General features: G+C 47.3%; 2 protein-coding genes across 18 annotated transcripts in view; one reads left to right on the top strand and one right to left on the bottom strand.

Moving 5' to 3' along the window:
• NAA38 (N-alpha-acetyltransferase 38, NatC auxiliary subunit) overlaps window positions 1-8,737 on the bottom strand; it is a 24,391-nt gene extending 15,654 nt beyond the window's left edge. The window contains exons 1-2 of the mRNA XM_032615079.1: window positions 8,625-8,737; window positions 6,665-6,762 (exon numbers count right to left, since the gene is read on the bottom strand). The gene's annotated coding sequence lies outside the window, so the exon portion shown is untranslated. The remainder of the gene's footprint in view (window positions 1-6,664; window positions 6,763-8,624) is intronic.
• CHD3 (chromodomain helicase DNA binding protein 3) overlaps window positions 8,241-13,285 on the top strand; it is a 25,124-nt gene continuing 20,079 nt past the window's right edge. For 16 of the 17 annotated variants that reach the window (XM_032615061.1, XM_032615062.1, XM_032615076.1 and 13 more), the window contains exons 1-2: window positions 8,246-8,522; window positions 13,045-13,157. In XM_032615061.1, coding sequence (XP_032470952.1) covers window positions 8,246-8,522; window positions 13,045-13,157 — 390 coding nt within the window. Of the gene's footprint in view, window positions 8,523-13,044; window positions 13,158-13,285 lie in introns of all 17 variants that reach the window. The other variant, XM_032615067.1, reaches the window with a different exon arrangement.

Raw genomic sequence — 13,285 nt, 5'->3', positions numbered from 1 at the left:
CAGCCAAAAATAAAATAAATTTATAAAAACAAAAAAACCTCCTTTCTATCATGAACTTACCACTCCAGCTGTATGAGGTCCACATACTACTTGCTGAATAGTTTCTTACTCAACCTAAACTGCCCTTCTTCCTCCTCTCTGCTATATAGGTCTTAGTTATGTTTTGGGGCCTACTTCAAGTACAACTACATATGAAAGTCCTTCAGTCCCCCTCCCCTCCCCTCCCTAAGAGCTCTCTTCTCTGAACTCTCAGATTTCTACAGCCCACAGCAATCATCACTACCACATATCCTTAATTAACTTTTTTGTGTGTTTATTTCTGATCTCAAATGTCTCTCCTCCCTCCACCTAACTAATCCCTTGGTCACTAAAACATTTTCAAGTTGCTTTAAAAGATGCACGATGAAAAACAATGAAAAAATATGTTTCCCTTCCCAGTAGTAATGACTACAATTTCTTGTGTATTCTTCCAGGAATATTCTATGGAAATTCACATTTTTTTTCCCTTTCATCAATGGTACCGTATTATACATGCTCTTCTATAACTTTCCTTTTTTCCCTTCATATTTTAATTAGTTTTTAAACTAGAACCTCACTAATGTCCCCTCACTAATGTCCTCTAAAGTCTAACTACATTACACACATTGATTATACTTTGCTTCCGTACTTTTCTCCTCAAAGAATGAGAAATTAGTGAGGAATGATTTCTTTAGAGAAATCACACTACTTTTTGTCTCATTTGGCTTCATTTGTTAATGTAATCATGACACTACATAAATTTGTTTACACAATACTGTAAAAATTCAAAATTATCAATAAAGCTAAATATCCCCCTTGACTATTATTTCCCAAAAGTAACCACTGTGACCAATTTGGTATGTATATGTCCAGAATTTTTAAAAGAAATTTATATACATATAAATGTATCTGTAGAAACACATAGTATTGTTTTTAGTTTCTCTGAACATAAATGGTATCATAATGTATATACTGTTTTGCAGCATGCCTTTTTCCATTCAACAATATAGTAAAGAATCTGACTATGTAGACGTAACTCATTTTTCTTGACTGCTGTATAGTTTATTTAGTTATTCATTACTGTTGGAAATTTAGAGTGTTTCCAATTTTTTGCTATTACAAACAATGTTGTAATGAATATCTTTGTATGTGTCACCTCATGCACAAGTGTGATGACTGTTTCTCTAGGGTAGACGATAAGAGGTGGGAACTCTGTAACAGAAAACATGTAAGTTTAATAATGTACTAGATAAATTAACCATTGCCAGTTCTGTAGTACAGCTGTTATAAGTAAGTTATACACGTGACCATCAATTTTACATACTAGTTCCTTTAAAACCCTAGGACATCCATTGACTTATAAGTCACTTAGTATATAGAACAAAGAACAGCAGACTAGAAATTGGAAGATACAGGTTCAAATTCCGGTTCTGTCCCTAACATCTAACTTGATCTTAGGCAATCCTTTCGACATCTGGGCCCCAGTTTCTGTACCTACAAAATTAGATTAAAGTGATGTTTCCTAAAATATGGTACCTATACCACTGGTAGCATGCAAGATGCTTTTATTTTTATTGACTTTTAATAATTATTTGTATTTTAAAATAAATTAGGAAAATTATAATTACCTTATCAAATCAAGGATTTATGGATATTATTTCTTAGTTATATAAAATTTACTTTTTAAAGGACATTTGTTTAAGTTAAAGAAAAGTGAATTGAAAAGGAAAATAGTATGCATATAATAGTATAGGTGGCATGTAAATATGGCAAGTCATGACTATGATATATGAAGGACTGAAGTTTCTTGCTTCACGAAATCTAGAAGAGGTTAGATTAAAGCAGTAGATCCCAGACTTTTAGATTACAGTGACCAGTAAAACATTAAAAAAAAAAAAAGTTAGTGACCAACATGGAGTTCCTGACTTTTTATTGCGCTAATTAATGACAAGAAGAACAAAACCAAACCTATATACCCATCACCATTATTTAACAGAAAGATATTAAAAATATTATTTTGTAACTATAAAACAAGTACCTGTATGTTGAAAAATTTTCAAGTTGTACAGAAGTATAAAAACTCATTTTCTGGGCTTCCCTGGTGGCGCAGTGGTTGAGAGTCCGCCTGCCGATGCAGGGGACATGGGTTCGTGCCCCGGTCTGGGAAGATCCCACATGCCGCAGAGCGGCTGGGCCCGTGAGCCATGGCCGCTGAGTCTGTGCTCCGCAATGGGAGAGGCCCCCGTACCGCAAAAAAAAAAAAAAAACTCATTTTCTTTCTCCTTCTCTCTCCCTGTAACATCTATCATGGACATCCTTCTAACACAGATCTACCTCATTTTTAGAACATTTTAAATAAACATAATATACTGTTAAATACATTAGCATATATATATTACATATTTGTTTCATATAAATATAGCATATTACACATTTATTTTATATAAAACTATATGAGAAATATATAATGTCAGAACAAAGGACACAGCTCCCCAGGAAAGGACAGGTGGCAACCTTACTTAGCCATCTAAACACTGGTTTAGATGAACTTCTCTCTAAAATTCCATGATTAAGCCTAGAAAATCCTCAGCGTTTACATGCCTTTCATTATAACCACTAACTTCTATATTTCAAAAGATAACTAGGAATCTCTTTAACATCTCCTTCGGTAGTAAATCACAGACTGCAAAGTGCTTTTTCAGTCCTTTGATCTTCTTGTTGCATGAGTTCATGCCTGTGCTCTATCAATCATTCTCATTGGTTCCCTACATCAGGGTTTTAACCTGGGCTCCATAGGTTTCAGGATAACATATGTGGTATTTGTGTAGATACTGTTTTTCTGGGGGAAGGGGTTTATAACTTTCTATGATCCAAAAAACAAAAGGTTAGAAACTATAGCTCTGATGTTTCTAGCTTTTGCTTTCAATAAATAATCTTATTATTGGCTTGGAAGTCCCTTACAAGTTTTTCTTGTTCTTTTTTTTTTTGCAGCAGCAGGGGTTGGCATCTAATTTCTGGTTTGCATTTGACAGCTGTATTCCTGAGTTCCTGTTCTCACTTCCTTAATGGTCTTCTCATTAAAAACAAAAAAATTCTCTCCTACCAATTAGTTATACGGAATTTAATTTTTTATTTTATTTTTATTTTTTGAAGTACAGAAAGATAGAAAAAAGCAGAGTGGTGCCCACTTTGGAACTGACAGGCAGGGACACAAGCAGCTGGAGAGAGCAAGGCACACAGGCACATATAAAAGGCCTCAGGACAGACAGAATAGACAGCTAAAATAAATAGAGAGGAACCTGGAAACACAGAAGGAGAGACACAAGAACTGAGCACACAGAGAAGAAGCATGGCAAAAAACCCAGACAAGCTGGCAAGGAGAGAAAGGAGAATTATTGACAGAGAGACAGAGAGGCAGGCAAGATCACCAAGAGGGACGCAGACAGACAGACAAACAGAAAGGGGGAGAGAGAGAGAGAAGGAAAGCAGAGAAAGAAAACAATAAACAAAGAAAGAAGACAAAGTGATAATAGCGTTTTATACTACACAGTGCTTTATAATTTATAAAGTGCTATCAAATACATTATTGCAGGCAGACAGGGAGAATCCAGCAGACAGATGGGGTGATGGAGGGATACAGGCCAATCAGACAGAAGAGAGGGAAGGTGGCCAATCAGAAAGAGAGGCTAGAATGGAGCCCAAGACAGACAGTTAAGAGGAAAGACAGAACCAAGAAAAAGAGAAGTGAGAGAGGAAGAGAGGGAAAAAGAGGAGAGAGACAGAGATAGAGGCTGAAACAGTTAAATTCAGGAATACAGGCAGTGAAAAAGCAAAAATGAAAGAACAGTGCATTGTGTGTAAAAGTTTTATCATCATCTTTCTGAAGAGAACTGGATAGAGGCTGTTGTCTCTGCTTCCCCCAAGGAGTTATAACATCTCTAAGGTGGCATGTGAGAAGAACCAGAAGGAAGGATGAAAAAGGGAGAAAGTTTTAGTAAGAAGCAGAGTTTTTTAGACTAGGAGGAAGACAAACTTCTTGGACAGGCCTAGGTCAACAGCCTAAGAGTACTGCTGAACCTAAAAGGATCTAGATTCATATTCGTTTAAAGAATTCATATAGACTGGGAAAAGCAGAGTGGTCTCCTATCTACTCCATGTGCCTGTAAGCTCAGCTTACAAACCATCTGTACTTATTAATTGTTCCTATATTTACAAGGTATTTTTCAGTACTACCAGTGCTTTCATGGCTTTTCTCAATTAATACATAGTTCAGTGATGAAGAGACCAGCAATGGTGTGTGGTCATCAAGACGCAGAGCAGAACAGGATATTAGGACAGAGCAAGCCCTTCCTAAGCACACCTCAGGTCCTGGTAGTAAAAGCGTGTAACTAGCAAGCAGTCAATCAAAAAGACAAGTACCATAAAATAGAGTCAAAAAAACAAGAAGCAAGAAATAACAAGCCCAGTGAAATGGGAAGGAGTACTGACAGACTGACAGAGGAAGAAGCATCCAGCAAAACTGGGACAGAATTTGGAAGGAGTGCAGCAAAAAGCAATTAGACGTATATGTGTAGACTCTTCTCTCGAACAAGATCCAAGAAATGTGTAGTGACTACCTCAGGGGAGAGGAAGTGGGGGGTAGGAGGGAGGCTTACTCTCATACTGGATACTTTTAGTACTTTAAAAATTTTGTACCATGTGTATGCACTATCTATGTAAAAGCTGATAGAAAAAGGAGGAGAAAAAAAGCAAGCCGAGATGTGGACAGCAGGGGCCAGCCAGGAAGACAGCAAAAAAGCAGAAAGACAAGGAGAGACTGGGAAAACGGCAAAAAGATTGAGGCAGGCAGACTGTGTGAGAGGCCAGAAAGATAAAAAGAAAAAGAAAGAACTGAAACAGAGGCAAGCAGTGAGAGAAGGCAGGGTAGGGGATATGGCAAAAAGGCAGGTAAGACTTTGGGGCAAGGGGGTCACTGACAGGTCTGCGGTAGCGAGACTATCACCATTGATGGGATGCTGGAACAGCGGAAGCCGAGGGAGAAAATGCTGATAAGCAGACACACTAAAAAGATACAAGCATTAAACAGTGGGACAGCAGCAAGCAAGCAGAGTAGACAGGCAAGAAGACATACATAGAGGGAGGCCAGGAAAAAGCATGAACTAAATAGACATAAAGAACAGAAGGAACAAGTAGAAGGCAAGATAAGAGGCAAACCAAGACAGGGAACCATGGTAGGGCCTGGAAGGTAGACAAACCAAGAGACGGAGACTAAAAAAGTGATAGAGACAGGCAGGCGGGGAGACAGATGGCTAGAGAGAGAGTGGTGGGCAAACAGCCAGAGAAGCAGACAGACAACCAGAGAGAGAAAGAGGCTGCCAGCCAGTCCGGGAGGAGCAGACAGGCAGGCAGACACCATGCTAGGAACAAGCAGGTAGAGGGGCAGGTGGAAACAAGGAGAGAAGAAAAATCAAGAGATCACTAGGGAGAGAAGAGAGAACGGGAGATGCAGGCAGGCAGAGGGGGAGATGGACAAGAGGGAGAATCAGGCAAATTAACAGATCCATATGCAAAGCGCACTCGAGAGAACGATGAATGTTTGTACAGGGTTGCACACAGCCACCTTTCGCCCCCCACACCTGCAGCTCATGGCACATGTGGCAGGCAGGCAAGCAGAGGCGCTCAGAACAGAGGGAGAGGGCGCACCATGATGCGCAGGGCTGCCCACATGCACGTGGGGACACTCTTCCCAGACACACACCGAGAGGCCAGAAAGAGGGGGAGTCACGCACACATGAAGAAGAGGCACACGCAGTCAGAGCCCGGAAGACAGAAGTAAACAGAAAGAAGACAGAGATGGAAAGTCACTTAGAGGTGACAGAGCCTGAGAGTCAAGGGATGAGAAAGGACAGTCTCGGTAAAAAATAAAGACACACGTACACAGAAGCCCATGTACAGAAAGAGGAGGATACCCAGAAGGACTAGTACACAAGGACGGAGAAAGAGGACATAACAAAATCAAATGGAAGAGAATAGGAGTTACACTCAGTACACGAATGATATGGGAGCAGAAACAAGAGAACTCCGAAGTCCAGGTTAAGAAGAAGATGGAAATCAATGCTCAATAAAAAGCATTAGCTGGGGTTGGGGGGTGGCACATCAATAAAGAATATTTAAACCTTGTCAGCAAAAATATGCCCTGTCACTATTACTTTCTGGTTGCTGCCTACCTATCCCTCCTTCTTCAGGTACTCCCAAACCCTGCAGGGGCTGCTGGGTGGCTGGCAGCTATACTCAAGAGACAGAGAAATAACCCAGGAGAGAAATGATTCCACAGGCATGGGATGGGAAGCAAGGAAAAGGTCAAAGTGAGATCAAAAGAATGGGAGGAAACTGTAGTAAGAAAAGGGTGACAAGAACAAAATAGGGTTGAACTGAGCTATTTGCCCTTCTTCCCCTGCTAGCATTGCTCATCTGGCAAGTTTTATTTTATGACTTCTCTGACCAAATCTCTGGATGAGAACGCTACTTTTGGACTCCTTTTCAACCTTCCATCTGATTCCTGATACCACTTTAAAGATAAACATTGGAGTACAGTGGGAAACCATGGGTCAGAAAGTCAGATGAAAATCTGAGTGTAACCCCCTACCTCTTTCCTTTTCTCAGTCCCAGTTACTTTTCTTTTTCATGGTACCTCAGTTTCTTCCACTCTATCAGTGTTGGAGATCATGGAGGAAGGGAAATATACTGAAAACAGGAGAAAAGAGAAAATAATTTCACAAACTTCAGACTTAAAAGAGAAAATAATTTCACAATCTTCAGACTTAACTCTTTCCCCTTTATTCTAAAAATCTGTTCTATTTACCCCCTAAATCAATTTCCCACGTCAGATGAATTTTATATTCAAGTAATTGGGGGGAGGGGAAGGCGAGGTAAAGGAGAAAAGAGTGAGGATAAAATTTACAATTATAAATCACTGAAAAGGCTGGGCAAAGGGGAGAATCAAACATGGACTCCTTTGAAAAAAACTCAATCATCGTATCTATTCATATCTCTCCCCCAAAAGTCACTAGGATTTCTATCACTTTTTTAAAGAAAGAAAAAAAAATCCAGTACCCCTTCTCACTTAAAAGATACATAGACAATTAAATGCGTTTTGACTTCAATGAGGTATGTAGAAACAGAGTTATATATAAACATATATTTCATCTTTTTCCTTTTCAATGCCTGAAGGGGAAAAAAAAAACCTTCACATCAAACCACTCCCTTCTGAAGTATTCAGAAAAAAAAAAAAAAGCTTTTCTTTAAGAGAAGGGAGGTGGGGAGGAAGAGACTAGCAAAGAAAAAAAAATTTAAATCTAGTTGGACTAGTATCTAACTAGTTAACCTTTAACAATTTATGCTGATGTCAGACTGAGCATGAGTACTGATTAATGCCCCCCCTCAAATATTTTTTTATAAGGGGGGAGTTAGTCACAGCAGCCATTTTTGTTTTATGCAGAAATCCTTCATGCCCCCCCCCCGACGCGCACACACACTCACACACACACACTCAGTACACAAGGAAAATATCTCTATTAATCTGTGCACTAATCAGTTATAAAAAAGGGAGAAATTTGTGGGTTTCTGGGTAGAGGCTAGGAGATGGGGGTATAACAGGGAGGAGAATGGGGGGGTGAAAAATGAAATATTAAGCCAGCCATTTTGTTTTAAAAGGGGATTTTTCCCCCCTCTCCCTTTCTTCACGGAGGGGGTGGCGGTGCTGCAGGGGGGGTTGTTTTAAAAATAATTTCCAGGCGGCCATCTTAGTGCCTCAGCTCTGAGAAATATTTCTGAGCGCCCCCCTCAGAATTTAAATATATTTAAAGCAACGGAGAGGGGGGTAGAGAGAAGTCGAAAACTTTTATATATATATATATTTTTTTAATCCTCTTCTCTTGTTCTCTCGGGAGGAAGGAGAGAAGAAAAAAAAAGTCCTCAATTCTCCCCAAGAAAATTTTTGGGGGTGGTTTGGCCCCCCTCGTCAGACGGCGGCCCCGAGGGGGGGGTTTCGGAGGGGGGTGGCCCGGGGGTTTTGGGGGCTGGGGGAGGCGGTGAGGAGGAGGAGGACGCCGCCGCCGAGGAGGAGGAGGAGGAGGAGGAGGAGGAGGAGGAGGAGGTGGTGGTGGTAGCGGTGGGGGAGGCGGGCGGGCGGTGGGTGGGGGGGTGGTGGGGGGGCCAGAGCCACAGGATGGCTTCCCCTCTGAGGGACGAGGAGGAGGAGGAGGAGGAGATGGTGGTGTCGGAGGAGGAAGAAGAGGAGGAAGAAGAGGGCGACGAGGAGGAGGAGGAGGTGGAGGCGGCCGACGAGGACTACGAGGAGGACGACGACGAGGGAGTACTCGGGCGCGGGCCGGGCCACGACCGGGGCCGCGACCGCCACAGCCCCCCCGGCTGCCACCTCTTCCCGCCGCCGCCGCCGCCGCCGCTGCCCCCGCCGCCGCCGCCGCCGCCACCCCCGCCGCCAGGTAAGCGGCCGCTGACTCCCCCCCCCCCCGCGCCCCCCCTCCCGCCCCAGACCGAGCCGGAGCCGCGGGCGAGCGAGGCCCGGGCGGGGGCGAGGCACCCACCGCGCGGCCGAGCCGAGGCGAATCCGGGGCGCGGGGCGCCGTCTCGGGCCCGTCGCCCCGCGGCGGTCCGGGCGGTCCAGGCGGGCGGCGGCGGCGGCGGCCGCCGGGCCAGGCCTCCTCCCCTCCCCCGCCGCACCCCTCCCCCGTCGCCACCGCCGCCGCCGCCCGGGTTGGAGAGCGCTGGGCGCGAGCTGCATGCGCGGACCGGGCCACTCGGTCGCGGCTTTCGGGGGAGGAGGAGGAGGAGATTTTTTTTTTTTAACCCTCGGCGGGGAGGGGGTAGGCAGGAAACGGCCGAGGCGAAGCCAGGGCCCCCTCCCTGGCCGCGCGAGGGACCGCGGAGACCCTGGCGGCCGGACGGCGGCGTGGGGGAGGGGCGCGTGGGGGAGGGGCGGCCGAGCGGGCGCCCCTGGGGCTTCGGCCCCGGTGGGGTTGGACCGAGGCGAAGTGGGGTTTGCCTGCGAGGAGCGGACCGCGGCCCTCACCCCCCTCCCCCACGTCAGGAGTTGGGAAGGCCGGGGGGAGCGGGTACCATCGGACCCCCCCGCACCTGCGGGGACTTCGGTGCCCGCCAACTCTGGAGCGTGCGGTGGCACGTGGGGGAGGGGTCGGGTGAATGTTTGCGGGCGGCTGACGACTAGGGGCAGGTGGTGGCCACACTCCACGCGGACCACTTCCTGGAATGAGACTGGTTCCTGCCCCCTCTCTCTGGCTCGTACTACGGAGAGCAGTCATTGAAAATTGGGGACAGAGAGGAGAGTGTCTGGAAGACCAGATGCCCCCAACCCCACCCCCTTTATCTCTCCTCTGCTCTGGGCTCTTTTGTGTCAAGTGCGCCCCCCCCACCATGACCCCGTCAGTCTGGGGTGGCCGAGCTGCCCAGCTGTGACTCTCACGTGGCTGCCATTCACTGTCACTCACTCTCCCGCTGAAACCACCCACACCCTGACCACGTTGGGGGGCGTGAACTGCCCACCCAGCTGTTCTGCAGCTTGACCGTCACTCAGCACCCCTCCCCGGGGATGACAAGTCACCCGCACTGTCTGGGCAGTTCCGTCCGCGGTGGAGGGGCCTGACCGCTGCCTCGCGCGGGGGGCCCAGCAGTGGTCCCAGTCCGGCCACTCTGCAGAGTGTTCAGCTAGTGTTTTTCAGAATAGACTCTAAGTGAGCATCTTTCGGGTGTCTTGGTGCGGTGCAGCACAAATGCACCAAACTTCAAAACGTCTAACAACATACTCTTTGTAAAACTGTCGTATTGATCTGTGTGGCTTCAGTGGCAAATGTTCCTGTCTAGTTGAGACAGCCTTTGAGGGACTGTGGGGTGCTTTCTTGGGCCGGGGGAGGGGGGGTATGTGTATCTAATGGAAACAAGATAAAATCCACCTCCCCTCCCATCAGGCTGGTCCGAAAACCGGAAAAGTTTTTTAAAAGTTATCCCAGAGAGCCCACTGATTTTGCAGAAGGGAAAAGGAATAAAGAATTGTGGGTAGGGGATTGCCTGGAAGACAGCAGAGGTGCTAAAAAGAGAGGAAGAAAGGATGTCAGGTTAAGTTAGGGCATTAGCAGCTCTCGCCTATGTGTATTCCGAACTTGGAATGCGGTATTTGGGGGTTTTTGATCCCGGATTTGGGTCTGTGAAGGGGAGGGCATGAAAGAATCTGAGGTCGAGATGGGTCTTTGTGTCAGTACTCCCTCCCCTTTTTCCTTTGCTTTCTAAGCATCGTCAAATGTTTTTAAAATGGTATATTTGAAATGAAAACCCACCTACTCTCTCTCCCTGGGCAATTTTATCTCCCTTTCAGCCCTCCAAGTCAAACGAGTGACCCAGATACACCCTCTCAGATGACTTTCTGAGGTAAAACTTTAGGAAAATATTTTTAGTCTGCCCATTATTTCTGTCTACCTAAGTGTGGGCAAAATAACCCTCCTCTGAGGCAATATGTTCAGGCTGCCCTCCCTCATCCTCCTCTACAAGATGAGTTTATACGTGTTAGAGGTTTCTATTGTTTTTCATTCTGACGGCTTTGATTCTCACCATTTTGTTTTACATTCTTACCCAAGACCAATTTTATCCCTTCCCCCCTCTCCAGTCTCCGTACATTGTTAAACGTTTAAAATAATAGCACTCGTGCTGATGGGGGAAGGGAGCAGGAAGCCAAAAACTCATTTCTCCTCCCTCCCCCTTCTGGCAAGTCTAGAGAAATAATATAACATAATATATAGACGTGATTCCTTGGGGGTGGGGGTGGGGAATGGTTGTGGGTGGTGCGGAAAATTCTGGTAGTTTCTTTGCAAAAGGTCTGAAAATACAAACCCACCCCCTGCATGCAATACGCATGTGCAGCAGACCTATTATGGTGGTTCGTTGTGGGGGAGGGAGGGGAATTTGAGAAAAAATAAATATATGTGTGAGAGATTGATGGTGAGATTAGAAGAAGAGAGGGGCGGGCGGGAGGCGAGGCTCGCTGCGAGGCTCCTCCTGCGTCCTCTGGCTCGCCAGGCTCCACCCACCCTCCTCGCCGCCCTCCTCCCTCGCTGTCTTCCCGAGATCTGAGCCGGGATGTGGGAGAGTCTGGGCTCCAGGCCAGCATTGAGTGGCTGGTGAGACAGAGGTTGGGACTTAGATTTGCTTTCTTGCCCTCCCTTTCCTTTCCTCGCTGTCTACTTTGCCTCTCCACACCACGGCCGTCTTCCCAAGTTCGGGAACCTCCCGCTGGGGTGGGGAGTGGAGTTAACTGGCTGCGAGGTCCCAGGGCTTGTGTCCCACCCCCCAGCTGGTGGAGACCGAGGCCATTTCCCTGATCCTTAGCCAGTTGGCCTGCCCTTGCCTCTGCCCCGGCGGCCTCCGTTTCCATGTTCATATTAGCCGCGGTCCCTGGGGTGAGGGAGCGCGGGCTGCTGGGGCATGGCGTCTTACTGACTTCCTATCAGGGTCCCCACTCTGTTTCCACACCTGGGGCTGCCACAATCCCCCAGTCCTAGAGTGTCTTCCTGCGCAAGAGGGCACAGGATGCTGGAGCTGTGAGAAGTAGCAATGAAGGAAGGAGGTGCCCAGATTCTGAGGCAGTGGAAACCAAGGCCTCCAGTGTTAATTGTGGCTAATTTTCCCTTGGCTGTTGTGGGAAGAAGGATTGTGTGTCCTAGAGCAAGGGGCTGGGCCAGGCCCAGACTTTCCTCTCCTGCACAGCTGCCTCTGCCTGAGCAAGACAGGTCTGGCGGGTTAATCTAGTGCTTGCTGGGGGAGGGAGGCCAAACAGGGCCTCATGTCTGTGTGGCATTGGTGTCTTCCTCCTCGCGGAGTTACTTTCTGTCCCCTAAGCCTCCACAGTCCGACAGGGGTCATGGAGAATGGGGAGAGGGGACATCTGGGAAGAACCAGCCCCGTTCTCTCTGACAGAGACATCTGGAGAGAAAGCCAGGGAACCTAGCCCTGCTGAAAGCAGGTACAGGCTGTCCTCTGGGCTTGTGCTCATGAGTATGCGATGCTTGTGCATTTGGGAATGCATATGCGGGTTGTGTCTGTGCCCGTGTCTTTGTGTGGGTCTCCCATACTGCTTATATATGAATGGGTTAGGATGTCTGGGACTAAATTTGGAGACAAGGGGTGAGACCAGGGGACAAAGGGGCAGGGTCCCTGAGTTCTCAAAGGGAACAGAGAGGAGTATATAGATTTGAAGGCACATTTCCAGTCTCCTTGGGAGGAGGAGGAATGTTTAGGTGATTGTGGAGACCTTCTTGGATGGGGTTAGGGTGTGACAAAGGAGCTAGACACTGTGATCCTGTGGGCAAGAAGTGAACATGCCTGACTGAGGATTTCTTTTCCTCCAGGGCTGTGTTGGGGTGACAGGAGGCTTGGTGATTATCTGAGGAAATATAAATAGAGGCCTCCCTCCTCACAAAAAGGATGTCAGGGCCCCAGGGTGTTAGTGTGAGAACCCAGGTGTCCACCTTTGGCTCTGCCGTCTCAGCATCTGGCTTAGGGAGCTGCCAGCTTGTGTCTCCCCACTCCAAGTGCTGGGGTCAGGCCAGGCCAGCAGCTGGGCATGGCTTCCCCAGTTCCTGGGCAGGATGCCAGCTGGCTAAGTGAGGGGGAAGGCAGGAGGAGCCCTGGCGGCGACTAAAAGGACCTGCCACAGTCAGAGCCCATGGCCTAGAGCCTGGTCCCTTGTTAGTAGGAGGGGAGAGACGGGAGTGGTTTGGCCGCTCTTCCCTTCTGACCCCTGACCTCCCATTCAGAACCCGAGCATCCCAGAGTACTCGAAACACTCTCTGTTTGCATCCAGCGGAGGGAGGCAAGGTTTGGAAGAGTTAATGCTGGAGTTCCTAGAGAGCAGTGGGAACTGAGGAGGTGAGGAAGGGAAGGGGCTGCAGAGACTGGGAACCTAGAGGCTTAGGTTTTCTGGTGCTCTCTGCCCCAAAGATAAGGATGACATTCGGCTGCTGCCTTCAGCACTGGGTGTGAAGAAGAGAAAAAGAGGACCCAAGAAGCAGAAGGAGAACAAGCCAGGAAAAGCCCGAAAACGCAAGAAGCTTGTAAGTGTTCAGGACTCCTATCTCTACAGCTAGGCTTGGAGACCCAGCCCTAGAGACCTACATTTTCTCTGGTCTTGATTACTGTGGGGATCCTGAAGTCAGGGAGGCCTGATCCCCTCTACCTGACC

This window comes from Phocoena sinus, chromosome 20, assembly GCF_008692025.1.
Source record: "Phocoena sinus isolate mPhoSin1 chromosome 20, mPhoSin1.pri, whole genome shotgun sequence".
Lineage (NCBI taxonomy): Eukaryota > Metazoa > Chordata > Mammalia > Artiodactyla > Phocoenidae > Phocoena > Phocoena sinus.
The sequence above is the reverse complement of the archived record's forward strand: the minus strand, read 5'-3'. Positions and strand labels throughout refer to the sequence as shown.